Source organism: Labrus bergylta, chromosome 7 (assembly GCF_963930695.1).
Source record: "Labrus bergylta chromosome 7, fLabBer1.1, whole genome shotgun sequence".
Taxonomy (NCBI): Eukaryota; Metazoa; Chordata; class Actinopteri; order Labriformes; family Labridae; genus Labrus; species Labrus bergylta.
The window spans coordinates 21971964-21995969 of NC_089201.1; the positions used below are offsets into that span (position 1 = coordinate 21971964).

The following is a 24006-nucleotide window of genomic DNA, read 5'->3' on the forward strand; positions in this document are numbered from 1 at the left end:
AATAACAGAAAAACTCCAAACGGTTGGAAGGCAACTTTAAAACAGCAAGAGCTGTTGCTCTGCACGTGCTCTTACTTACTAAGAGTGCAGGAGGGGTACTAGTGAGACGTTTCGGGAGACGAGCACAGGACATTGTGGCAACTTATCAAACTATCATTTACTGAAGTTCTTGTGCCATTAGGTAACTCACTTGTAGAAGAGTATTCTCATGAGCAAAGATATTTGGGGGCCAATAATGTATCTGTTCTACAGCAATGGCATGGGTAGGTTGTGGTAGAAAGGTATAAGTCGGGGGCCAGGCAGGTTGACCATCCAATCATTGCAGAATCTAACAGTTAAATAGGCTTATTACTGTCTTGCCATGGCAAATACACTGGATAGTTTTTCCCCCCACAACATTCATAGCCATTCTCATTGCATTAGTTTTCATTGTAGGGCTAAACGAGTGTCCAGCTATAGAAACACAGACCCTGAGATTTGTATCTGATCTGATTCCTCTCCCTGGCCTCATTTGCACTCCGCTCAAGACTTTTCATGTTTAAAAAGAGGCAGCGCTGCCCTCTTGTGGTCAATGTGCGATATTATTTATGTTAACAAAGGCATTATCTGCAGACCTCAACCAAGAGTGTAATGACGAATGTAACATATTCCTTCTATGAATGAAAAGAGTCTGACTGTTGAGTTCCAGTGCAATCTCATTAAGCGAAAGGAACAAATAAAAACAGTACATATATGACTGAAACATGCTCATAAAATGTGACTGTCTTCACAGACTGAGACTGTTTGGTGTGAATAATTATATATTAATGTTTACATTCTATAAAATGCACTGTTTGATGTCGGAGTCCCAAAACCAGCAGTTCCAGAAACAACCTCTCAAATAATGGCTCCCAAAGTGAGACAATCCCCACAGAGGCCCTTTAAAATTAAAATTAAATCAATACACCAGGAAATAACTGTGTTTAAAGGCTGGTATAACATACAGGTTTTATTTTTATTTCTATAGCTAATTACAGCATTCCTCACAAAATCTCACAGGATTTTTTACAACTGTTTGGGTAGTTTATTCTACAACAAAACATTAACATAACACAATATATCTGATATCAAATCAATCATCTAATCTAATCAAAAAATTTGCAGTCAAAAATACACAAAAAAAGGGTACATTTGACTTCAAATGAATGGAATTAATAAAGCTGTATGCTACTTTTGGACGAACAGACAAATTACCAGTCAACAAATGAAGCTAACGAACACACAATACCAACAATCTAACAAATTCATAAATGCTGCTGGTGTAAAAACACTGACTGCACAATGGTACACTTAGTTTTATATAAAATCAATTCCATACATCAAAAGTTTGATTTCAGCTCAAATAAACACTCAACAACCTTTTGCCAATTCTTAGCACTGGATATCATGTTTGGTCTTCAGCTCCTGCCTGGACACTTCCTGCTGTGTCAGCGGCCTTATAGGCTCACACTGACATGGATCTCCTATTTCTCCTCTCCTCTCTTCCTCTCTCTGAAAGATATATAGACAAGAATCAGACTTTTCCATAAATACTTACAGTGAGATATGAGCAGGACCTTCTGCTGGTTCTTTCCACTGACTTACTCCAACCTGCTACTACACCATTTGTACCTTTGCCTTTGATTTGTAATTAAAGCATTTAATCAATGTTTGTGTGTAAAGTGGAAGACACTGGCAAATAAAAAGAGCCTAAAAGGTTTTGATGAAATGGGCTGCATCTTCAAAAAATGAAACCAATTCCACAACACATTTCCCACATTTTAAAAACCCAAAACAAGCATTATTGAAAATTAAAGTCTTCTTTTTCTCCATTCTGTTGAGTTGTTTTGCACCAGTTTGTGCATAATTATATGTGAAATGTTCACAAGTCCAGCGACCACTAACAGCCAATATGTCTCACTGCTCTCCTTCTTACATTGTCAGCTTTATCTGGATATGAACACACATAAACAGTCCCATGGGTAATTGGATTCATTTACGTTACATTTTCAGGTGTGCAAATCTGGATCTTTTTGGTCTAGCTTGAAAAAAAGGATTTTCAATTGATTGTGAACGCCCGCGGCCTTTTCCCCATAAAGAATCAAAGATTTACCTCGACACCTCCTTTTCTCGCTCATCTATTTCTTCAAGCTCTTTTTTTGACAGATGTGCAACAAGTGCTGCACCAACGCAATCTGACAGGACATTAACAGGAGAGCTGAGGCAATCCCTGAAAGTCACAAAGCACAGAGCGAATGAACTTGTGTATCGACCATTTCTGTTTGATATGAGATGTGTTTGATCCCTGCACAAACACAGGTTAAACTTACAGTGCCCATTGTATGATCAACAAGAGGCAAGCGTCATTTGCAGGAATCCCGAGGACTTTCAAAACAAAAATTGTGGTGACTGATTCAGTAGTTGGAAGCCCTGCCTCTCCTAAGCTCGACACAGCTACGGTCACACTGTAGAGGAAACACAGAGTCCTGTCAGATCGCACCCTGGACACTGTACCAGTTCAACATTACTGCTCACTTATGGGAGGACATTTAATTTAGTGTCTATCTTGGAGGCTCCTGGGAACAAAGTTGGACCAATCTCTTTGCTTATCCTGTCCCTAAGTAGTGTCTTCTGACTAAAATATCTCCTAATGCTATGTTTAGGTAGTCATTGGAAAATGTTAAAAATACAGAAATTAATAGTTGACATGGTGTAATTGCCTCTCCTGACACCATCCCTTGTGGCAGCTGTAACAGGCATTGATAATTTACAATAAATAAAGTGTTAACCCTGATGCTGATGGTCTTGTTTGGTTATAAAGAGGTATCAGTATAAATTAAGCTTCATGCTGAAATCGGTGTATAATGTTCATATTTTTCTACTCACAGCTCTAATTGACAAGAACAATAAAAGAGTGAGAGACAGAATGCTATAGCTGTGACTTACGCGAGGGTAAGTATCTGACTCCAGTTCAGGTAGATGCGGCAGATTTGGGCGATGAAACCCACAGAAATCACTTCATAAAGGGCTGTTCCATCCTGGTTGACATTGTATCCAAGTGGCAGGATGAAGCGCGTGATTCTTTTATCAATGTGGTTCGCTTCCTCACAACCAAGTATGGACAGCTGAGTAGCAGCGCTACAAGAGACACAGTTTATGCAAGTATATATATATATATATATATATATATATATATATATATATATATATACACGTTTTTTTTTCAGCATCAATCACCAACATTCGTTCTGTTTTACAATACAGTGCAAAGGCCAGTAACAAGATACACATTTCTCTTACCTCCGTGAGAAATGCATGGCCTTTAGCAAGGCGGGACAAATCCCCTTAATGAAGGAAAGGGGGTTTCGTCTCACAAACAGGAGGTAGATCAGAGGTAGGACGATGATTCCATGGATTGCGAGCCTGGAAAGAGAAGTTACGGTTACTTATCAATTTACAAACAACAGCAGCAAATGTGATTCGTGGCATGCATCCACAAACGACAGCAGGATTGCTAAATGTGCAAAAGAAAACATACCCACTAAAAGCCACTGCAGTGAACTTTCCAAGTTGTGAGAGAGTCTTCCAGTTGACTCCGACCTCATCCACGTACATTGCAGTCATGAACAACAGTCCGACAGGAAAGTAGCTGCAAGGCAGATGACAAAGCATGAAGTTATGGGAATACTTGGGAAAAGTTTCAATAGTGTCCCCTCCTCATGCTAACATGCGTTTACACTGCTCATTTCTACCTGTAGGTGATTCTCTGACCTCCTGAGGCTCACATTAGTGTCATTTATTGTGTTTATGATCTGACCTGGTTACTACCAGCCCTCCCTTTCTACATGGATGTTGCTTTGAAAATGGATGAAATGAAAATATTTTTAGTTACATATAGCCCCTTTAATATAACAATAAGGACTAGAATTACACACAAAACATTAGCATCACGTCTTTGTGCCAGTGTCAGTAGTTTTGTGTAAAATATAGATTAAAGAAAGTCTATATTTCTGCCTTGGATGTTCATGTTCACTTGGCACATTTACAGAGGATAAAGAAATCCAGTGTAAATGCCCCAAATGAAACATGAACTTCAAGACGGGGGGTGTTCTCTAAATCATGTTATATCCAGGTAATAGAGGTCAGTTGTAGATCATCTGTAGTGAAAGCAGAAAACACACCGTCCCACCGCTGTGTTGCCCAGGCGTGCATATAATAGCTGGGCGTAAATAAAAATGAATATAACATTGAGTCTACAATGGCCTCAGTGCCTTGTTTTACCTTACCCTATAATATTTTGAACTAATATATTGGTGAGCTTGTTAAGGGCGATAACAACATCCACCATAGGTTTGGACCTTTCTCCCATCCTCCTGAGGCATATCCCGATGACAGCTGCCGCGATGATCAGGCCCAAAATATTGACTCCTTCAATATATTCACCAACGAGACGCACTTCTGTGTGTATCTGAAAAAAAGAAAATTCACTGAAAAAAAAACCCCATTCCGATACCAATTTGATGCATCAACAATACACAAACAAATCTTTATAGTGACAAAAAAAAATGTGTTTACCTGGGTAGAATTGAGCTCATCCTCATCAAGCTCAAACTCCATGATCCGAGTCTTGTACTAAAGATAAGAACACACACCAGGACTTGAATATAACATTGCCTCCTTCATGGGAGTGTGTGACACTACTTGGTGATGTAAACACATACCTGTTGAAAGGTAGCCAAAATCAGATCATTTGGCACCATGTTCCTATGGAAAAAAGGAGTGAAGAGGAGCAAACACAATTACCATTTCAAAACCAACTAACACTGACACCATGCTGTTGTTGAACCCTTTCATGCATGGCATTTTGAACAGCTGCTGTTGCAGTGCCATGTTCAGACAACCAGGCTGCAGATCCATGAAGGGCTGGTCTCAAATTCCATGTGATTATATATGTATCTCTTTGTTGTTTTAAGATAAAGCATAAGGGTTCAAAAGGCATGCTGTTTAAACTGAGATGTTAAAAAGGTTTATAATAACAGCAATATTCTTCCATCGTAAGATTTCATTTCATACTTGAAGGGATATCTCTGTTTTTTTTAAGAGGTTTGTTTGTGGCTGACTCTGGTGTTGAAAAATTAATTCAATGCAGAGGTTCAATAAACTGCTGTTCCTTGATGACAGAAAAAAGTTCTAATTTCAAAAAGCCCATTTTGACAGCAGATATGAACATGATCACACTGAGAAAGATAACGTGATTTAAAGTCTTGGATTAAACGCACAGTATGTAAATTCTGCCACCAAGGGAATTTACATACTGGGCGCTCAATCAAAACAATAACAAAAAGGTGACTTCAAGGCTGGCAGGGAATCATGGAAGTTCTGTCTGCTACAATTCTACATATTATACCTTTAAATGATCCAGAAGGTCCTAAAATTATGAACTAAATACCTTGCTGAATTGGAAAGTTCAGATGAAGTAGAAGGTATAAACGAAGAAGCTCTGTTTAAATATCCTCTTTTTACCTTATCAGATCCATCAAGGCAAGAGCTGAGGAGAAGGATTCATCATCATCATCGAATTCTACTTCACCACTGACCCCTGGCTTGATAAACACCACCAACATTACTCCTACAACACAGAACCCAAAGATGTTTGTTCTGAAGCTATGACAACACTATACAATACCTAGATTAAAAGGCAGATTTGAATGTCTGGGAAGAACACAGCAACAAAAAATTATTTCAAAAGAACACATTTAAGTTAGTCGGAGAGGAGGATTCAACTTAACGGTCACATTTGGAAGTGAGTCTGTGGTGCAGTTATACCATACCATCTCAACAGGTCCACCAACTCCGTCCTCAAAAGTTAATCATACAAAATAAGTGACACATGGTATTTCTTCTTACCAATAGTAACAGCAATAACAGTGGTTGATGTGAAGTACACCGCTGCACGCATGACCACCTTTTTGGAGATACCGAGACTCGGCCCATTGAGTCCTATTAACAATAAAAAAGCTGAAGTTTTACAGTTGAAGGGTTGAACATCAGTGTGACATCATTGAAATGTTATTAATTGACAGATTAAGGCAAGATCAGGCCTACAGTGCACCATATTAGGCATTGCACTTCAATGATATCTATGTATTTATCCATGTTTAGAAGGGGTGGGCAGAAAACTGGTTTCAACACTGGCAGCAGTTAAGGTTCTGCAATGACATGTATTTATGCTACACCATCATACGTTTGGTTGTAGTGCGCACACACACAGGGGGCAACCTTGATACTGCTCAACCTTAAAGATAATGCAAATTAAGTTTGTAGAAAAGGGAAAGCAAGTGAAGCAGGGGAACTATTTGCACACTCCCTCCCACACTTCTGTATGACCTCTCTATCCCTCACTCTCTTTCAGATTTCTTTTTTAATTTATAAAAATAATAATCAACTAGAACTCCAAATTCTTAGGAAGCGTGTTGTAACGCTGCTCTGTTTCACAGGATAATCAAAGTTCTTTGATTGTTTTGATGACCTTAAAACCTCTTCAAAACACTTGCACAAAAATGGAAAATCAAGTAACATACTAGTAAAGTAAAGGAACAACAATCTATGACATGTACTACATATCACATAAAAAAGATAAACATTAGTTTAACCGTTTTTATAAAATGCAGCACCCTGTGAGATAAGGTGTCCAAAATGTATGTTTTTGTTGTTGAATGTAATGCACTTCTTTAGAGAAGTGAACACGCATGTTATAAAAACATCTTTCTCTGGTCTTATGCAGACATGAGTTGCGGTGTAGCATCACAGGCTTATTTTAGGGGGGGAGAAGGGGGGTCAATGTGCGTGAACATGTGATCATATTGACGATGTTGTGACATAACGCAATTTAAATTTGAATTTAAAAAAAATTGTGTTCATTCAGACTGTAGTTTGGAGGCCTCTGATGTCTTTAGACTGTTTTAGCGCTGCCTGTCTTTTAGCTGCTTTCTAATGAACAATGGTGCGAGATGTCAAGGTGGTAACCTTGCATGAAAAAGCCGAGATACTACTTCTCTTGCATTGCAATAATTCTAATTATTACTTTTGTTTAATACCTGATGCAGCAATTGATAGTTTGATAATCATACTTCTGGCTTACCTACGATCACATGTGACAAAATGTGAGGAATGGTAACAGACTCAATCAGCCTCATTAGCAATTCTCCTGGTGCACTGATGTATATTTTGTTACTGTGGGACAGAGAGGTGTGGGCCAGAACCACACCCAGGGCAATGCCTATGAAAATAAAAAGCATAGAAGTTACATAGAATAGTAAGAGTTTCATGACAGAAACGGCAATCCGTCGCTGAGAACAAAAATAAAAACAAGAGCAAAACAAACTGAAATCTAAAAAAATGAAAATGATAATGTAACAACACAGCAAAGCTTTCAAAAGCCAAACATGTTTTTACATTATGCTGATCACAGATTTATATTCTGTCCATATGTAGTCCATACAGACCTGGATCACTCTCCCTGGTCTGACTGGATAAGCAGAGATTATAATTATTATTTTTAATTATGTTTTTACTGTCACTGTATTTGCACGCTGCAGCTCATTTGCTCTTGAAGAATGTGTTTCAGCTTTTTGCATCAAGTTTCCATTGTGGTGTTAGTTTTGGATTATTTCATGGTTTTTTTGGACTATTTCATATTTTTTTGCATTTGAATAATTTGCAGCCTGCCTACACTAATGGAAGTCTTTGGACATTGGTTTAATGGTAATCTCCATGTAGAACATTAGACATATTCATAAAACATTAAACATAAATATTACATCCACATTGCTGTGTCTTGAAACTTGCAGTAATACAATGATTTGTGGTATACTAAATGATTTGGTCGATATTTAGCTCAGTTTTGAATGTGATCAACAAAAGGATTATAATCTATTCCCTCACAAATTTATTGGCATTTAGAGTTTACTAAATGTAGCTTTGCTGAATTGCCTTTGGAGACATTTCAATGCTTTTAAAATATTAATAATTTTACATTAGTAACTCCAATAGAATCAACTGAGAACGGTCTATTTAACAGTTAAGAAAGTTGCCAACCTTAACATAATAATTACTCATAAATAATAATAATTTAACTTACCCAAAGCAACAGCGATGATGTTTGAAATGGACGGATGTTTGAAAAAAGCTTTGCATCTGCTCTTACAGCTCTGCTCCATTTTCAAGAGATCTAAAGGAAAGCTGGCATAGCAGGTCAGTAAGTAATTTAACAACAACAACATTATTTTCATTTTACTGTATGATTATTGCAAGTCAATACTCACGTAGATAGATCAGTACAGGTTTAATAGTTCGTAAGATTTTCTGTTCAGGTATTTTTTTTTCTATCCTGTTGTTTTGCTCTGCCGTTAGGAGCCGTTAACTGATAGAACGTCATGTTGTCACGTTTTTAACGGCCATAATGTCCCCGGTTAAAAAAAAAGTTACTTCGGTGAGGACAGCAGAAAATAATGTAATGTAAGCATGTGTATAATAAACACCTATGATAAACACCTGGCAACAACATTTTAAATGGCTCAAACACGGTGTCTACTAATTAAATATTATTTTACATTTTTTTTTTTGTCAAAAGGATAACTTTTCTTTAACTCCACATTTATGATTTTATTTTATTCTTCTGTTTTTGACGCTTTTACTGAAACAAAAAAAAAATATCGAAGTAACACATTATTATTTTTTTATTTTTTATTTTTTTAAAGAGGAACGCTCTTATTTACGGGCTTGCGCACGTGCGCGTGCTCGTAAAACGGTGTTTCAGATGCGCGCCACATTTTGATCAGGTCTCCAGTTTTAAACACAACCTGCATACCGAGACTGAAACAAGCTACCTGGACTCCAGCTGTCGACACACCAACACGTGAAGAGTGTCGCACAATATTTGTGTTGAGAAGGGTAATTTGAAAAAGAAGCACATATTTCCTTTGTTCGTAAACATGGTATTGGACTACTTTCTACAAATACTTACCTTTATTCGTGTGTCTTCGTGGTCCAATTTCCCTTTCTTAATTAAGTAAAAAAAAAAAAAAGCTGCGGTTGTCTTAATATGAAGCTAGCATGTAGCTACAACCAGAAATTTCAATGCCATTGCTGTGCTCATACTGATGTTCAAAACTATTATTTTCTGTTTTCCTTAGTGCGGGTAGCTGGCTACTTTTGCGGATATGCTTACTACTGTGCGTTGTGTGTTGTCCAAGCTGGTTTCTCCATTGTGGAGGACAGTAGTGGTGGATGAAGAAGAAGGGATTTTCCCTGGTGCAACAGGTAAATGCAAACGTATCTTGAATAACTAACCTAAATTAGTATTCTCCATTTTTAGTACATTTAGACCCTACATAATCTATACAGTGGTTGTTTGTATTATATCTATTTTGTTGGTCAGGCATGGAGGATGTTCGCCATCTGCGGGGCAGTGTGGTAACCCAGCTGTGTCTTGACCATGGCCTGATAGACGATGCAATCTACTTCACAAGTGGAGAGGTGTTGGGTGGCGTGTCTTTGAAGGAAGGGGACCTGGTGAACTGTATAGCATTACGAGATGGTGCCCAAAGGGGGTGGAAAGCTGTACGGGTGAGTATCCTGTGTGTGGAGTAAAACTTAAACGGCAATATACCATTTCATTTATAGAAAGTCCCTTCATAAATTATACACCATCTCCCCATATATCAAAATCTCCTTTGCTGTCTTGCCTACTAAAGTTGGTGTTAATCAAGAGATCACACTCTGGATGATTTAAACTTTTGTTTTTCTATTGTATTTTTTTCGCATTTCTGTAAGAAAAAAAACAACTTTTATCATGATGAACATTTTGAGAAATTGACTACTTCTATCTTCAAGGTGGAGAAGAGTGCAGATGCTTGGGAGGATGGAGGAAAAAACTCTCTTGAAAATGACAGCATGCAGCTGCGGCCTCTCATTGGTACAGTCACATCATTTGATAGAGATGGTGGCTACATAAACCAGACCACATACTTCCCACGCTACAGTCTTTGGGAAGGTAATTAGTCTCTCTGTACATTCAATACTACAGCATGATACTCTTGACCTAATGAGGCATTACACAAACTTACAGGGCGCACTCACGCTAGGCAATCCGTACCATGCCCAAGCACACTTCATCCCTAAAGTTTGTTTGACTAGTGTGAGTGCTCCGATCCGTGCTCCAGCACATTACACTTCCAAGAGGTGTGCTTCGGCACGGTACAGTCCATGCACCTGCACAAGCATACTCAACGTTGACAGCCATCATTAAAAATAAATCCCAGAGTGTCCTGGCTGCATCTAGCTTAAATGACTCAAAATAAGCTATCTAGCAAAACTCCAGATTTTTTTTTTTTCTGACTTTGGAAATGTGTCTGTTACTTTGAAATAGCTTGAAATGTGATTTGGTGTAAGGCCAGCATAACCGTCACACCCAAAAAAAACAAACAAATAGCACTTGAAGGCTGATATTGACTTTCGTGACTGCAGGCACTCTTTGTTGATTGTCTGTCCTTTTTGTTAGGTTATGAGCCAATGAAAGGAGACTGGGTCCAAGCCAAATATTTTATCAATCCAACCCAGTGGACCACCCAGGCTCATTCTGTGGCCCCTTTACGCTACTGCCGCTTAGACCAGGTAAAAGCACCAAGTTTGTACTCAATGCTAAATTAGAAAGATAGGTTTGCTCTTTATTTTGTTGAAGTGTTTAGTCTTGAAGCTAATTATTTTCTTTTTTGACTTCAGAATTGTTTAACATTGTTTTTTTTATTGCCTTCTTTCTATCCTCTCCCTTCTGCTGAATGGTCATCTATCTCCAGGTGCGTGTGACCAGCGTGTATGGTAACAACGGTGTGGTAGATGACAGTGTGTTCTTCTGCCTGGACTCTCTTCTGCTGCCTGCCCAATACCAGCCTTTGCAGGGGCACCTGGTCAACCTGGTAATGGTGGAGAGCAGTCAGTCCTTCTACAGTTGGAGGGCTCTGTGCATGGCACCCTGCCTTCAGAGGTACAAACCACTGCTCGTAGACTTTTCGTAAGCTTTTCTGCACTGATGACAGCCGTAGTTAAGGCAGAGGCAAATGTTTTCTCTTAATTGTTTGGCCTATGAAATGTGAGAGACTGTGGTGACAATTTCAAAGTTCTCAAAAGGTCCAAAACTCAGTGCTTTGATACAGTATATGACAAAGAGATGGAGCAAATCCTTTTTTTTGCTTTGCCAAAACCTGAGATGTCGAAGTGTCAGTGTCACTATTTTTGCTAAATAAATGACTTGGTGAAAATTGACTAATTGTTAAAAAATCTCTAACATGGAGAGAAGTCAAGTTATCTTCTATATTATGAATTGAGTGGTATTCATCAGTAATTTTATGGACTTTTTTCCAGTTCAAGTATTTCTGCTACACCTTTCTCGGAGGCCAAACTTCAGAGCCTTTTAGAAAACAAAGGTGGACTGGAAGTAACCGAGTTTGGCCAGTTTGGGGAACTGATGATCGGGGAGGAACAGCAATTGGTGCTGTGGATACAGTGAGTGACCAAAGAAGAAAATGAATATACACATTACGAGTTTAAACACGAAAGAACATATCACAATAAGCCTAAGAAAAATGGGAAGTAAAGTTATTTGAATAAGCAGTAGTCCCTGTCCAAGAAAATGGTCATAAAACTCTTGGCAACATAGTCTTATAATCTGTCAAATCTGAGAGCTAGTGAGACGACTATTTACAGTTTACATCAGTTCCTCAGTATGATGTGCTGTATACTCTTCATCCTTCTCTTATCACAGAAATAAAGGTGCAGACACCCACAGGCTGAAGTGCTGCGACTTTGCTGGCTGGGACTCAAAAGAACAGTTTATGCTAGTTGCTTTCCAAGGCTCCAAACCAGTGAAGCAGAAACAACAACCTTCACAAGAAAACTGCTCCGACTCTTCAGAAAATCCAATCAGTGATGAAAAAGAGGTGGAGAAAGAAAATGGTGAGCCGCTGAAGGACACTATCTATTCTTCTGGCGCAAGGAGAGATGAAAGAGACGTGGATGTTGCACCAGGAGAGAGGCTGTCTGTGGCTGTTGGCTGCCGAGCAAAGTAAGTTATTATTAAAAAATATATGCTGAAGCCTATGAGAGTAGTTATGGATGAAAAGATGAATCTGGAACCATATTTTTTCTTCTCATTCACCTATGCCTGAAGAACCTTTCAGATAGGATGAAGTGGGCACTGTGCTCGCAGCAGTGTAGGGTGCCGATGGCGAGGGGAGTGCGCACATGCACAAATCATTGCCGCATGTTGCTAGATAACAGGATTGGAAAATAGCTACTTTTTGAATGCACATGTATGTATCTGTCCACTATTCAGTAGAAAGCCCTGACTTTCTTATGCTAAAGAGGAGGAGGAGAGGAGCAGTGAAGAAGAAGAGGGTCAACACACAGACAATGAATGAGTTCTGTGCAGCACCAATCGCATCCTATCTGAGAGGGCCTTGAGTGTGCTGTCTTAGCATACAAAGCCAACTAATCTCTTGTCATTATAGTGTCAAGTTTTCCTGTACAGTTTTTGCCCACGTGTTGTCTGAACTACTCATTTCCATGTGGGAAACTTCTTAGGAGTCTGGGAAGCTGTGCTGAGCTTCTGTTGCTGCACTTTGCCTCTTTCACCATCGGGAGGCGCCTGGAGGTCACAGTGGGCAGTGAAGAGGAGAGCCTGCTGCAGCCCTCTGAGCCTTACAGTCCTTCTGATATCCGTCTGGTCTCAACAAAACCTGCACAAGTGATCACTGTATCTGCTCCAAAAGACCCACCAAGGTAAACAAAGGGCCTGTACGCAAAATGAATTATGTATGTCATATCTTTCGTCTGAAACGGACTGTTCTACTTATAGGCTTACTAAGCGGCGGCTACCCAACTTCTTACCTAACTACCCAGTTCCCCAGGCTCTCAGAGACTGTGTGGAGGCACAGAATGACGTGCTAATAGCTCAGCCGTGCCTCGGAGAGGTAAGTGTGGCAATGATGTACCTTGACTTGTTATGGTGGACCTTAACATGCATCATAAGAAGCTGGAATAGTGCCACCTGCACAATAAATGTGTTATTTAATAATATATTAAAGCACTTTGTATAATGAAGTCTATTTATTGCTGTCTTAGACGCCATCCAAACAGGAGTGAACCGCTGGACCTCTTAACTTAATAAGTAGGGAGATGTATGATACTGAATAATTGTCCTTTATTAAGAGGGTGCTTGCTTGGGAAATTGATTCCAGAGATAAAGACAAAGTCTCCCTCTAGTGACCAACTTAAAAATCACATTTTCCATTTCATTCTGCATTTTCTTTTTCTCAGGTGCTGTCACCGTCCAACATGCATTCGCGTTTCTCAACCCTTCTCTGGCTGGAAGAGCTGCATGCAGAAAGGGAACTCAAGGAATTCACAATCAACGGGGCACTTCTCAAGAAAGGAGCGGTCTACCTGCACCTAGAGGTCCTGGGCTTGGCAGAAGGCAGACCCAGTCTCTATATTGGTGAGGAGGCCATAAGCGGTCTTTCATAGTTGTTCAATGATCATAAAGGTTTGCATTTTATGACACATGCAGATTTTGGTCCGCAGGTGACAGAATTGTACTGAAGAAACCACGGAGTGACGGTTTGGTCATGGAGTATGTTGGTTATGTCACAGAGGTACGAAGGTGTTTTACACTCTCTTAAGTTCTCCTCAATCAAACATTTGAATTTGGTTAAATGAAATGCTATGGTTGGACTGACAGATCAACAATGAGGATGTAAGTTTGAGAGTGAACTTAGACTTTCAGCGCAGCTACCTGGGCGAGCCACTTGATGTTGAGTTTACTTTTAACAGGTTAGAAAATAAGTTGTGTACAATTTCATATTTCACCCAGAAATAATGCTTTAGTTGTAATATGAGGGGTTTTTACTGCATGTGTTTTCAGATTGACTGTAAGGCGATGTCACAACGCACTTGATCAGACGAAACAGTTTGGAGAAAGTAAATTGCATTCTTTCTTTTTTATTCTTTTTTTTTTGTTGTACTGTGTGTTCTTCTTGGCATGATGGAGGACAGTAATTCATTTTCAAATCCAATTTGACCTACATTCACATGCATTATACTGTACTCTTTTGAGGTACATTGTGAGCTGTCTTTATGTTCATGATAGCCCTTTTCAGCTGCTTTTTTTTTTTTTTACAGCAAAGTTTCAGTTACTACGCTCGGCCGTCATCACGTCTTTGTACATTCATATTGATTCCACAACGACATAATATTAGTGTCCCAGTCTGTGAATTCACATTGTGTTTCGGCGTTGCGGAAGCTCGGTACAGCCGGAACTCTGCATAGACACACAGTCAAACATGTACACACACACACACACACACACACACACACACGCTCTAATGTTTCCTTTATGTGCCACATATTTATATTCCTGTTAATTTAGAGGAATTAATACACTTCAAGATATTCTATTAATGTCTTCATTTTTATTCTTTTCACATTGTTGTGCAGTTCTCTTCCCCTCCAGAGTGACTATTCAGGCCCCTCAGTGGACAGGAAAGTGGATGGAGGACAAAGAGGTGAAAGAAATAAAATCAGACATCCTTAATGTTTTTTAGTCCAATGTGAATGTTGATTTACAAACCTGTCTTTTTAAATCAGACTCCAGCCGTGGAAAATGGAGCGGTGTCGAATTTATCTCTGGGCATGAAGTCAAAAAGCACACAGACCAAAGGTACAGGTATGAGGTTTTTTATATCTGACAATAACAATTATCTAATGACAAATGTTTACTCCTTTATAGATGGTAGACTGCCATCTAATCCCATCCCCAGCAAAGGACAGTTCTTCAACCCTTACCTGAACCCCCCTCAGAGAGAGGCAGTGAAGAGGATCCTGGCAGGAGAGTGTCGACCAACTCCATATGTTCTGTTTGGACCTCCAGGCACGGGAAAGACCATCACCCTCATAGAGGCCATACTACAGGTACTTATACACAGATCACTATGAAAAATCTGACTAACTTAATGAATATGAAATATAATATGATAATATGAAATCAAAACAAACAAACGTCCAATAAAGCACCTTTTAATATAACAAACCTGAAGATCAAAATGCTTCAAATTGTAAAGATTCAAATAAAACAGAGAAAAAGTCAGAGGAAAATGTACCACTGTTGATCAAATTTAGTGCTTAACTAAAGAATTTCAACAGGTTATGAACAGACGATATTCCCACAGGTACATTTATAAGGCTTACAGGGAACATAGGAAAGCAGTGGAGGACCTTATTGATCCAGCTAAAAAAAAAAAAAAAAATCTGATGCGTTAGGGGTAAAAATCTGAATTTTAAATAAAATTCTCAATAATTTAACAAAGAACACTGAAATCAATCTGGAATCACTGATTATGTAAAAATCCTACCTAACTTTATACTGGGTGTGGTTCAAGGTTTTTATCAAAAAGGAAAACTAGATTGTTGAAACGAAACAAAATTGTTTAAAATAAAGATAAAACAACACTTTACATGAAACAATAACTGACTGAGTGTGTTGTGTGTACAAAGCTAACTAAAGTAAACAATATAACTGGGGAAAAGTCTTAAGTTTTCATATTTGTCAATTTATTTCATAAATGTGCCAAGTGACACATGGTTGGTCTATTGTGGTTGTTCATGTATAATTTAATTTAAAAAATTTAGAATGGTGTGATGTTTTGAGTTTTTAAATACTTTTTTTCCCCGGCCCCTCTGGGTCAAGCCCTGACAGGCAGCCCATTTTACAGCAAACTTAAAACTAACCGGGTGCAAAAGAATTGAAGTAATGAACCGTAAAGAAGTTATGATTACAACTTAACTGAAATTTAAGACAAATAGTCAAAATGTATAAAAAAATTAAGAACTGATAAAACATTCAGAACTATTACAACCTTGGGCTGTGTTCACACTGGATTTATTTTTTCAGTTTTTTTCTGCCTTCAGTGCCTTTTGCGCGTTTATGCAAGAGTGTTCTGTAACCTTAACGCGATCTAGCCTACGGTGCAACCGTGCCGGAGCCGGCTGGAGCACGACACATCAATTTAGCACAGAAAAGAACAAACAGGACGGGAAGTCAGACACCGTTACAACATTAAAACATCCGGTTTATTTTCAGAATAAAACCCTCCGTTTTGATGGTTCAGAAAAAAACGACCGTTTGTGTGTTTGTTTATGTGTTTATAAGGTTTGTGTTGAGTTTTCTACCACGTACATCGTATTATCTCCTGCTGTCGCGAGTGAATCTGTAAAATTACCGCGGAAATTCCTTTGTCTCCGTACTCCAGCTGACGGCTGTGCTCTCCGTGCTGCGAACTGAGAACGCAGCTGGTGGGTGTAGGGATGAGGGTGCAGGGACCTGTAACGGACCGGAGCGGACATGCAATGCACACATATCTGGTGGAAGTTCGCTGTTTTTGGGTACATCTTTTTGGGCACCGATAACTAGGGACGTAGGTTACTACTCGTCGTGCTTGACGTCACCCAGCGCTTTTCTGAAAAGTTAAAATAATTCAACAGAAAAAAGGCGTTGGGCGTCCGCTTTTTAAAAAGGCATCATCCTTTTTCCATAGGCTTGTATGTAAAAAAGGCGCTGGCAGTTGAAAAAAGAAGTCAAGTGTGAACACGGCGTTGGTGTGAAAATGTAATTTGTATGCTTGTCAAGCTAAGTCCCGTCCTGGCTCCCATCATGTTGTGTCTCTTCCTCCAGGTTAACCACTTTGTGCCCAGTAGTCGGGTACTCGTGTGTACTCCTTCCAACAGCGCTGCTGACCTCATCTGTATCCGCCTACATGACAGTGGCTTCCTGCATGCTGCGAGTTTGGCACGTGTCAACGCATCCTGTAGGCAGGAGGAGGTACTGAGCTGCATTTGAAAATGTTGTTCATCAAACAGATTATTTTCAGAGTTTATGATCAGAAGTGGGGGGGGAACATACTTACTCCTGTGCAGTGAGATCCTGAGTGGATGCCGATGCCACCAAGCAGGGCGGTACTGTTGTCAGTAATCCTTTTAGATAATAGATTGGCATTGTGATTAGGGCTGTTGAAATTAATCATTTAATCGATGCATCGCGATACAGGGACAGGACGTAATCGATGCTGATGAGGGTTAGAAAAAAGCATCTGCTAACCGCTAAATGTGGTTGTTTTGCGCAGCGTTGAGCGAGTTTGTTTTACCTAAACACACACAGTGGTGTGTAATGAAAGTAACGTAGGCTAACAGAGAGATTTGTGACAGAAAACAACGTAAATTGAGTCCCGGTCCTGTGCTTGCGGAACACAGTGCTCCGCTGCAGGCTGAAACGGCTTGACTTGGTGTCTCAGCACGGATTAGCATTTTCATTACAGCTAAAGATGTGTTTAAACTGATGCCTCGCTGTCTTAAGTCCAGGATAACTAAAAGAAGGGGGTTGTGGCGGTGACTCGTGATAAAGTGAGCGGCTGTATACACAGTAGACTCCCAACACAGCGTCATCGAGAATCACTGCTAACAAGTGCACCTCAGCCAAAGCTGCGTTCGTTCGATGATAAACACATTCTACTTCCGACAAGTTCTTCAAAATAAAAGTCTCCTGTCTATCTGAAGTTGAAGTGCTTTTAATGTGAAACATCCATATCAGGAAATGGGGTGTTTACAGCAGTAGCAACTTAACACAACTCCTCTGAAATAAAAAGGACAGAAACAAAACTAACCCTGAACAAAGCTCACAGCTAAAGGCTACAACGTCCTGAGAAGAGAACACAGAGACTTAAAAACATCTTTCTCTCGTATAATAAACTAAACACACAAACACTTGTACTTTTTACCTATACTGTAGTCTATAATTAATTTTAACTTACAATGTAAAGATATTGATAATGACATTGTTGTCTCAGTCACTTTTTAAATTATACAAAAGGAGTTCATATTTATAAGACTGTTAGCCATGTAGCCATGTGCAGTAATATAGAAAATTGAGGATGAATCGTGATATCGAATCGAATCGTTGACTGGGTAATCGAATCGTAAGACCAGTGAAGATGCACAGCTTTAATTGTGATAATGTGCTCTTTCTGAATGTGACATTGGTACACAGCTTTATCTGCTAAAATGTTCATGCAATTGTGGTGTGATAATTTATTTATTTTATTTGTTAGTCCATCCCTGAGGTGCTGAGACAGTATTCCAGGGCTGGAGAAGACATCCGTCACGCCTCGTTTCACAGGATTGTGGTCAGCACCTGTTCCAGTGCTGGCATGTTCCACAATATAGGACTACAGTAAGACCTGGACTGTACGAGCAAGAGTTGTCAGACGTCTTGAAAAAACAGCTTTTGTTGACCAACTTGTTTTTTTTCCCTCAGAGTGGGTCATTTCACCCATGTGTTTTTGGATGAATCCGGCCAGGCTACAGAACCAGAGGCCCTGATTCCCATGAGTCTGGTGTCCGAGAGAGATGGACAGGTCAGCACAAATGCACTCACAGATTCATCTCAGACCTTAAAGGTTTTGTCCAGAGCCTCTGCCTTGTTGGTTCACTCTTGGGAAACCGATTTAATTTGCAAGTGCATAAGTTCAAGTGTCGATGCTCAAGAAGAACCGTTTTTTTGTGTAAGCCATCACAGTCATATTGTACATGTTCCCACCCTGTTCTTTTTTCTCAGTATATTGCCAACTTCACAGATTTCTCTCTTTGTATTTTGTCTCTGTTTGCATTTTGTAAAGGTTTCAAGAAATTATTCTGAATGTAGATGTGGTATTCTTTAAGAGATAGCTGATTTATACAGAAAGCAAAGAGTCTTAAATGAATAAATAACATCTGATCAACCTCTATTGACATTATGCAACTGTTGTGCTGAGCAGAGTGAAAAAGCTTGGTCCAGGGAATCTCTAATCTCCTTCTTCACCTTCTTAGATAGTGTTGGCGGGAGACCCCTGTCAGTTGGGTCCAGTGGTTAAGTCCAAGCTGGCCACTACCTTTGGCCTGGGTGTGTCTATGTTGGAGAGGCTGATGGCTAACCCGTTGTACTCCAGACACGACTGGGGATACAACCCTAATCTGGTTGGTACACTTTACGAGTGTTGTACGAGATAGTTACCAAGGGAACTATCTAGTATTAGCATTCAATAATACTTTAATACAATCTATGAAAATAAAGATTTCTCTTACTCCTGCAGGTGACGAAGCTGATCTACAACTACCGTTCCCACCAGGCCTTGCTAACACTTCCCTCCAAGCTCTTCTACCAGGGCGAGCTGGTCGTTAAAGCTCCCAGAGTGGTAGTGGACGCCCTTTGCCAGTGGAAGACCCTGCCCAATAAAGGCTTCCCACTCCTCTTCCATGGAGTAAGGGTGAGTGGTCTAATCTTGTTTGGAAGGAGGCATTTTAACACAAACTGAATATGCATCCATACCGAGTTTACTGGTTAGTTTTGGTGAATTTAAATGCTTAAAGCATTATAAGGCTTGTCATGTCAGGTTCCCCGCTCCCACGTTTATGTCACTGATTATGCTTTGCTCCTAGGGTACAGAAATGAGGGAAGGTAACAACCCATCATGGTTTAACCCAGTGGAGGCTGTTCAGGTCATGCTCTACTGCTGCCAGCTGGCAAAGAAGCTCTACAACCCGGTGAATGCCTCTGACATTGGTATCATTGCACCCTACAAGAAACAGGTAAGACAGCACAGTTCAGTATCAGTGAAATGTGTATTGTGCATCCTGAAGAGCAAGATCTCCTTTTCTGTGTTTATTCCATAGCCAAGTCTAAACTGCTGAGATGAAATTATGTATCTTGTACCCAACTTTTCTCCTGGTGTTTTGTTATTTTCTCTTCAGTGTGAGAAGATTCGAGTGCTGCTGGGTAAGGTGGGCTTGTCTGACATCAAAGTCGGCTCTGTGGAGGAGTTCCAAGGACAAGAGTTCCTGGTCATCGTCATGTCTACGGTAGGCAGAAAAAAAAGTACGGGTAAAAAAAAAAAAGTAAGAAATGTGAGGGTATGCTTTCTTTTACATGAGAGCTTTGTTGTTTATTAATTTAAATAAATGCAAAATACAGTGTTGTGGCTTCCCTGGTGGTCTAGTGGTTAGGATTCGGCGCTCTCCCCGCCCAGGTTCGATTCCCGGTCAGGGAACTACGTTTTACCACAATTTCCCAGTTTGGGATCAATAAAGTAAATCTATCTATCCATATATTTAGACATATTGATTTTACAACATTCAGTATGAGCTCATCTTTATTTGATCTACACAGGAAGGTTTGTTTGTTGATCCAAGGACTTTGTTTTTAGAACAGTCAGCTAGTCGATGATTAAAGGGGCTATATGTAACTTTTTACATGTATAAATCGTTTTTTATTGTGCATTAATAAGCGAACGGTTAATTGATGTGAAAAAGTAGATATTCACTGTCTATCTGTGTGGCCTATATAAAAAGTTTCCCCGGGTCGTATTTTCCGCAAAAGCTCCAGGAAGTGACATTTTATGCACTTTCCTCCTCACTCCGCTCCGCTTACAGAGATCAGCAGTACAAACTCATCACACACTCCCGGTCTTCACCTCCACAGCCAGAGGCCGTCTTCCACACACTTCTATCCACCCTAAGAGCTCTCAAAGATGGACAAACTCATCTCCTGCTCTCAGCCAGTGCCTGCCGAGACTGTCGTTTGTAGGATGGAGAATGAATACAGACACACAGACTCCTTCACAGACTTTCACATGTGTATGACCACTTACCTCCTCTGTAAACATTATGCCAGTAAATATCCAGTGTTTTGCGGCCGATTATGATGCTCGTTTGTGTACGTACGAGCACATATAATGAGCACGCAAGGGAGTTTGCCTAACGGCCATGCGGTATTGCTACAGACGCAGTATTTTTTAAAGTTACATATAGCCCCTTTAAGATTTAAAGTTGTTTTCAGCACCACCATGTGGTCAGTTATTGTAATGCTTGTTGAGAGAGATTTTTAATTTATCTGCACCAGGTTCGGTTATATTAGGTGTTGCACTTGTTTCCCTCCTGATAGATAAGGCATAGAAGTACATTCTAAACATTTCAATAACAAATAAGTTGCTGGAATCCCTGATTTTTTTTTTTTTTTTGCATAGTTTTTGTATTTCGTATATCAAGTCAATACCTTGGTTGCAGTTTGTCACTTATTCAACTTTTTTTTTTTTTTTGCATTTTCAAATGAAATGAAATAACTTAATGTGTCTTTAACCACTTCTCAGAGGCTTGTGATTTAAGGCACTTTTCATCTTCCAATGTCATACCTTTTACACAGGGCTGTTTTCTGGTAACTGTACATGGAGACAGATATTTCAGTGCACATTGTTTCTTCTTGTTTAGCCAATTGATATTTGAGCAAGACATCACAATTTCCCACATTTTTTAAAATGAGAATATAAAGGGAGTTTGTACTAAACAGTTAAGTTTCATTAGAACACTATTTGTTTGTGTTTTTAGCTGGAAAAGGAAAAATCACACAAGAAGGTTCTGTTGTGCGTAATACGAGCAGGGCTGTGACTCTGTCATGCATGAGTTTGCAGCAACACCTTGTTAATATTCAGTGAACACCACTACCTTGAGTGTGATTTAGTTTTATGCAACTGTTTAACAAGTGGCATATAGTCGTAAACAGTAATAAATAACAACAGATAGTAATGTCTTGTTTAATTATTCGCTCCATTGACTTGAACTAGACTTGTAACATAAACAAACATTTGTTTTTTGGCTCTCTTGCTGCTTGATGTTTATCTTCATCTCACTGCAGGAAGTTCTCTGGTCCAATCAAAGAACCTGCACTGATTTAATTGTTATAAAATGGTACAGCTTCTCCTTAGTTGACTTTAAATTCTGGATTAAACATTTAAAAAGCAGCTCATGTTTCCTCACCAAAACCATACAGAAAACATTAAATACAAGCCACGTTTACATGATGGAGAAAAGGCGACCAAAACCTGTTCTGACTTTAAACCCTGTCAGCATTTTTTCCTTCAGCTCCCAACTATGTTTGGTAAGCTTTCACCTTGCATCTTAAAATCACGACTGTATGAGGGTAATGCTGTATGATTTGTGGTATACTTTTTGTATTACAATATCTCATATCTGAAATAATGAAGGTGTATTTTTTATTCCCAAAATTCAACATAAACACAACAACTTAAAACTTTGATCACAATAAAGCAAACCTAATTATGCTGTTTCTTCTCACTGAATAAGCAGAAAGAGTTGTTATTATTCCTCAGTTACTTTATTCTCTCAATATAGGTGCGCTCTAATGAATCAGTACAGACTGATGATTTGCAGAATGTGCTCGGCTTTCTGGCAAACCCAAAACGCTTCAACGTGGCAATCACTCGCCCCAAAGCCCTGCTCTTAATCGTTGGAAACCCCCACATACTCATCAAGGTGAGTAGTAAAACATTCTGTCTGATCCTATGATTTATATAAAGTGATTTTATTAACAGTTGTATGTTGTATCCAGCCTTTAAAAGATAGTGGATCTTTGTATTTCTTTCCAGGATCCATGCTTCAGGGCTCTGCTGCAATACTGCTTCATCAACAGGGCATATCTGGGCTGTGACCCCCCTCCCTCCCTCAGAGAAACTCCGATGTATGTAAACTAGTCAGCCATCATTAAGACTTTTTTCATAAAGTTATAATAACAGTAATCCAAATTCACAATCGCAAAGCTGTACTATTGATGTTTCAAATCATGCTTTAATATCAGGGGAATGTATGTCTTAGCATAGCTGCCAGGCCAGTGTTTGCATAAAGAAGATAGTAGCCAGGTTTTGCACTTTAGTCATGTGTGATTTTGATTTAACAAGCAACTGTAGGTATGATTTTTAAGGATGATTCAACCTTGTTTTGTTCTAATGGAAACACAAGCTTTTATTTGCATTTCAAAGTGACTGAAAAATCATTAGCAGTCTTGTTTATAATGATTTCTTGAACAAAGGTTAATGCTCTTTTTTTTCTGCCACAGTGTTTCAGAGGAGCAAAGGAGTGAATAACGGGATGATGCAGTCCTGGCTGGTGTTACTCGGCTCCATCCACACGACTGTCTGATCATGTTCTCAGTTGTTGTTTTTCCCCCTACACTTTCCTTAACGTGTCTCTTTCTACAGTTTACAAATGAAGCTGTATTTGTCTTGATCAGTGTTAATTAAGGGTATAAAAGGAGAAGCACATTTCTTGTTTCATGGAAATCTAAGTGCTCATGTATAGAGGGGTGGAAATAAAAATGACTCTTGTGTATACTGCACAGCTATTTCTGTGTGATTATTAAGCTGGTGTGCTTGACTGTGCGTGAAATGTTTTTTTTCAATGAAGCTATAACAGATCATGGTTAAATTATTGTTAACTACCTACGTCATAGCAGCTCTACTGTTATTATCTGCTGAGGCGGTACCATAATGCTACTAGATGGCATTGGCCTGAATATAAGAGTAGATTATTCCCAGTGCTTGAGTGTCTGCGCCTTGAGAATGAAAAGACAGGAGAATAGAACTCACTTTTGTTCTGTTGAGTGCATGTCTCTGGTTTAGAACAAGTCGATCCACGCATGTCTGCGGTTTCCGGGGTCAAGTTGTCTGCTTACCTCGGCGTGGCAGCGTCTGCTAACATGGTTGGAGACTGGATGTGACAATTGAGTGCTACTGACAATCTGCACAGGGACTGTCAGTCCTACTGGAGCCCAGCAGGATGCGGGGGGGTGGGGGGGATTGTTGGAAGAAAAGAGACAAATGGGGGCGCAATCTCTTAAGTTAATGAGCCTCTTATGTGCAGGGAGGAGACAGCTTTCATCCGAGTTCACTGCTGCAGTGGAGGCCAGCTCAGACACCCTGTCCCACCACGCCTGTCTTTGATGTATGTCTGAGGTGTTTATTCTGCTGTCCTCCACTGTGTTTGTAGATTTGACTGTGGAAA

General features: G+C 39.6%; 2 protein-coding genes and 1 long non-coding RNA gene across 3 annotated transcripts; 1 reads left to right on the forward strand and 2 right to left on the reverse strand.

The window, feature by feature from the left end:
• Positions 1 to 853: 853 nt before the first annotated feature.
• Positions 854 to 5642, reverse strand: LOC109993081 (excitatory amino acid transporter 3-like). The gene is made up of 10 exons (XM_029279712.2): positions 5542 to 5642; positions 4740 to 4782; positions 4594 to 4650; positions 4305 to 4486; positions 3557 to 3667; positions 3319 to 3441; positions 2965 to 3156; positions 2349 to 2483; positions 2132 to 2248; positions 854 to 1530 (listed from the first exon to the last, which is right to left on the reverse strand). The coding sequence occupies exons 1-10, from the start codon at positions 5640 to 5642 to the stop codon at positions 1503 to 1505; spliced, it is 1089 nt and encodes a 362-aa protein (XP_029135545.2). The 3' UTR covers positions 854 to 1502.
• Positions 5643 to 5924: 282 nt separating this feature from the next.
• Positions 5925 to 8423, reverse strand: LOC136179651 (uncharacterized). The gene is made up of 4 exons (XR_010666627.1): positions 8343 to 8423; positions 8159 to 8259; positions 7160 to 7297; positions 5925 to 6018 (listed from the first exon to the last, which is right to left on the reverse strand). It is a non-coding gene; the product is annotated as an uncharacterized lncRNA (long non-coding RNA).
• Positions 8424 to 8866: 443 nt separating this feature from the next.
• Positions 8867 to 23341, forward strand: mov10l1 (Mov10 like RNA helicase 1). The gene is made up of 27 exons (XM_020645893.3): positions 8867 to 8970; positions 9213 to 9339; positions 9458 to 9645; positions 9913 to 10072; positions 10580 to 10692; positions 10875 to 11062; positions 11440 to 11580; positions 11840 to 12139; positions 12658 to 12855; positions 12932 to 13046; positions 13393 to 13570; positions 13657 to 13727; positions 13814 to 13905; positions 13997 to 14052; positions 14569 to 14636; positions 14719 to 14791; positions 14861 to 15042; positions 16802 to 16948; positions 18231 to 18352; positions 18437 to 18536; positions 18988 to 19134; positions 19251 to 19424; positions 19597 to 19746; positions 19909 to 20016; positions 22342 to 22482; positions 22596 to 22687; positions 23063 to 23341. The coding sequence occupies exons 2-27, from the start codon at positions 9240 to 9242 to the stop codon at positions 23088 to 23090; spliced, it is 3432 nt and encodes a 1143-aa protein (XP_020501549.1). The 5' UTR covers positions 8867 to 8970; positions 9213 to 9239; the 3' UTR covers positions 23091 to 23341.
• Positions 23342 to 24006: the final 665 nt, after the last annotated feature.

What these genes read in the sequence shown, in the direction of transcription:
- LOC109993081 (XM_029279712.2), bottom strand. Translation starts at nt 5,642, where the DNA reads ATGTTGGTGGTGTTTATCAAGCCAGGGGTCAGTGGTGAAGTAGAATTC. An exon ending in TTAGTTCAAAATATTATAGG is followed by an intron (nt 3,668 to 4,304) that starts GTAAGGTAAAAC and finishes TCTGCCTTGCAG; the next exon opens with CTACTTTCCTGTCGGACTGT. An exon ending in TTGATCATACAATGGGCACT is followed by an intron (nt 2,249 to 2,348) that starts GTAAGTTTAACC and finishes TGTGACTTTCAG; the next exon opens with GGATTGCCTCAGCTCTCCTG.
- mov10l1 (XM_020645893.3), top strand. Translation starts at nt 9,240, where the DNA reads ATGCTTACTACTGTGCGTTGTGTGTTGTCCAAGCTGGTTTCTCCATTG. An exon ending in ATGGCACCCTGCCTTCAGAG is followed by an intron (nt 11,063 to 11,439) that starts GTACAAACCACT and finishes ACTTTTTTCCAG; the next exon opens with TTCAAGTATTTCTGCTACAC. An exon ending in CTCAGCCGTGCCTCGGAGAG is followed by an intron (nt 13,047 to 13,392) that starts GTAAGTGTGGCA and finishes TCTTTTTCTCAG; the next exon opens with GTGCTGTCACCGTCCAACAT.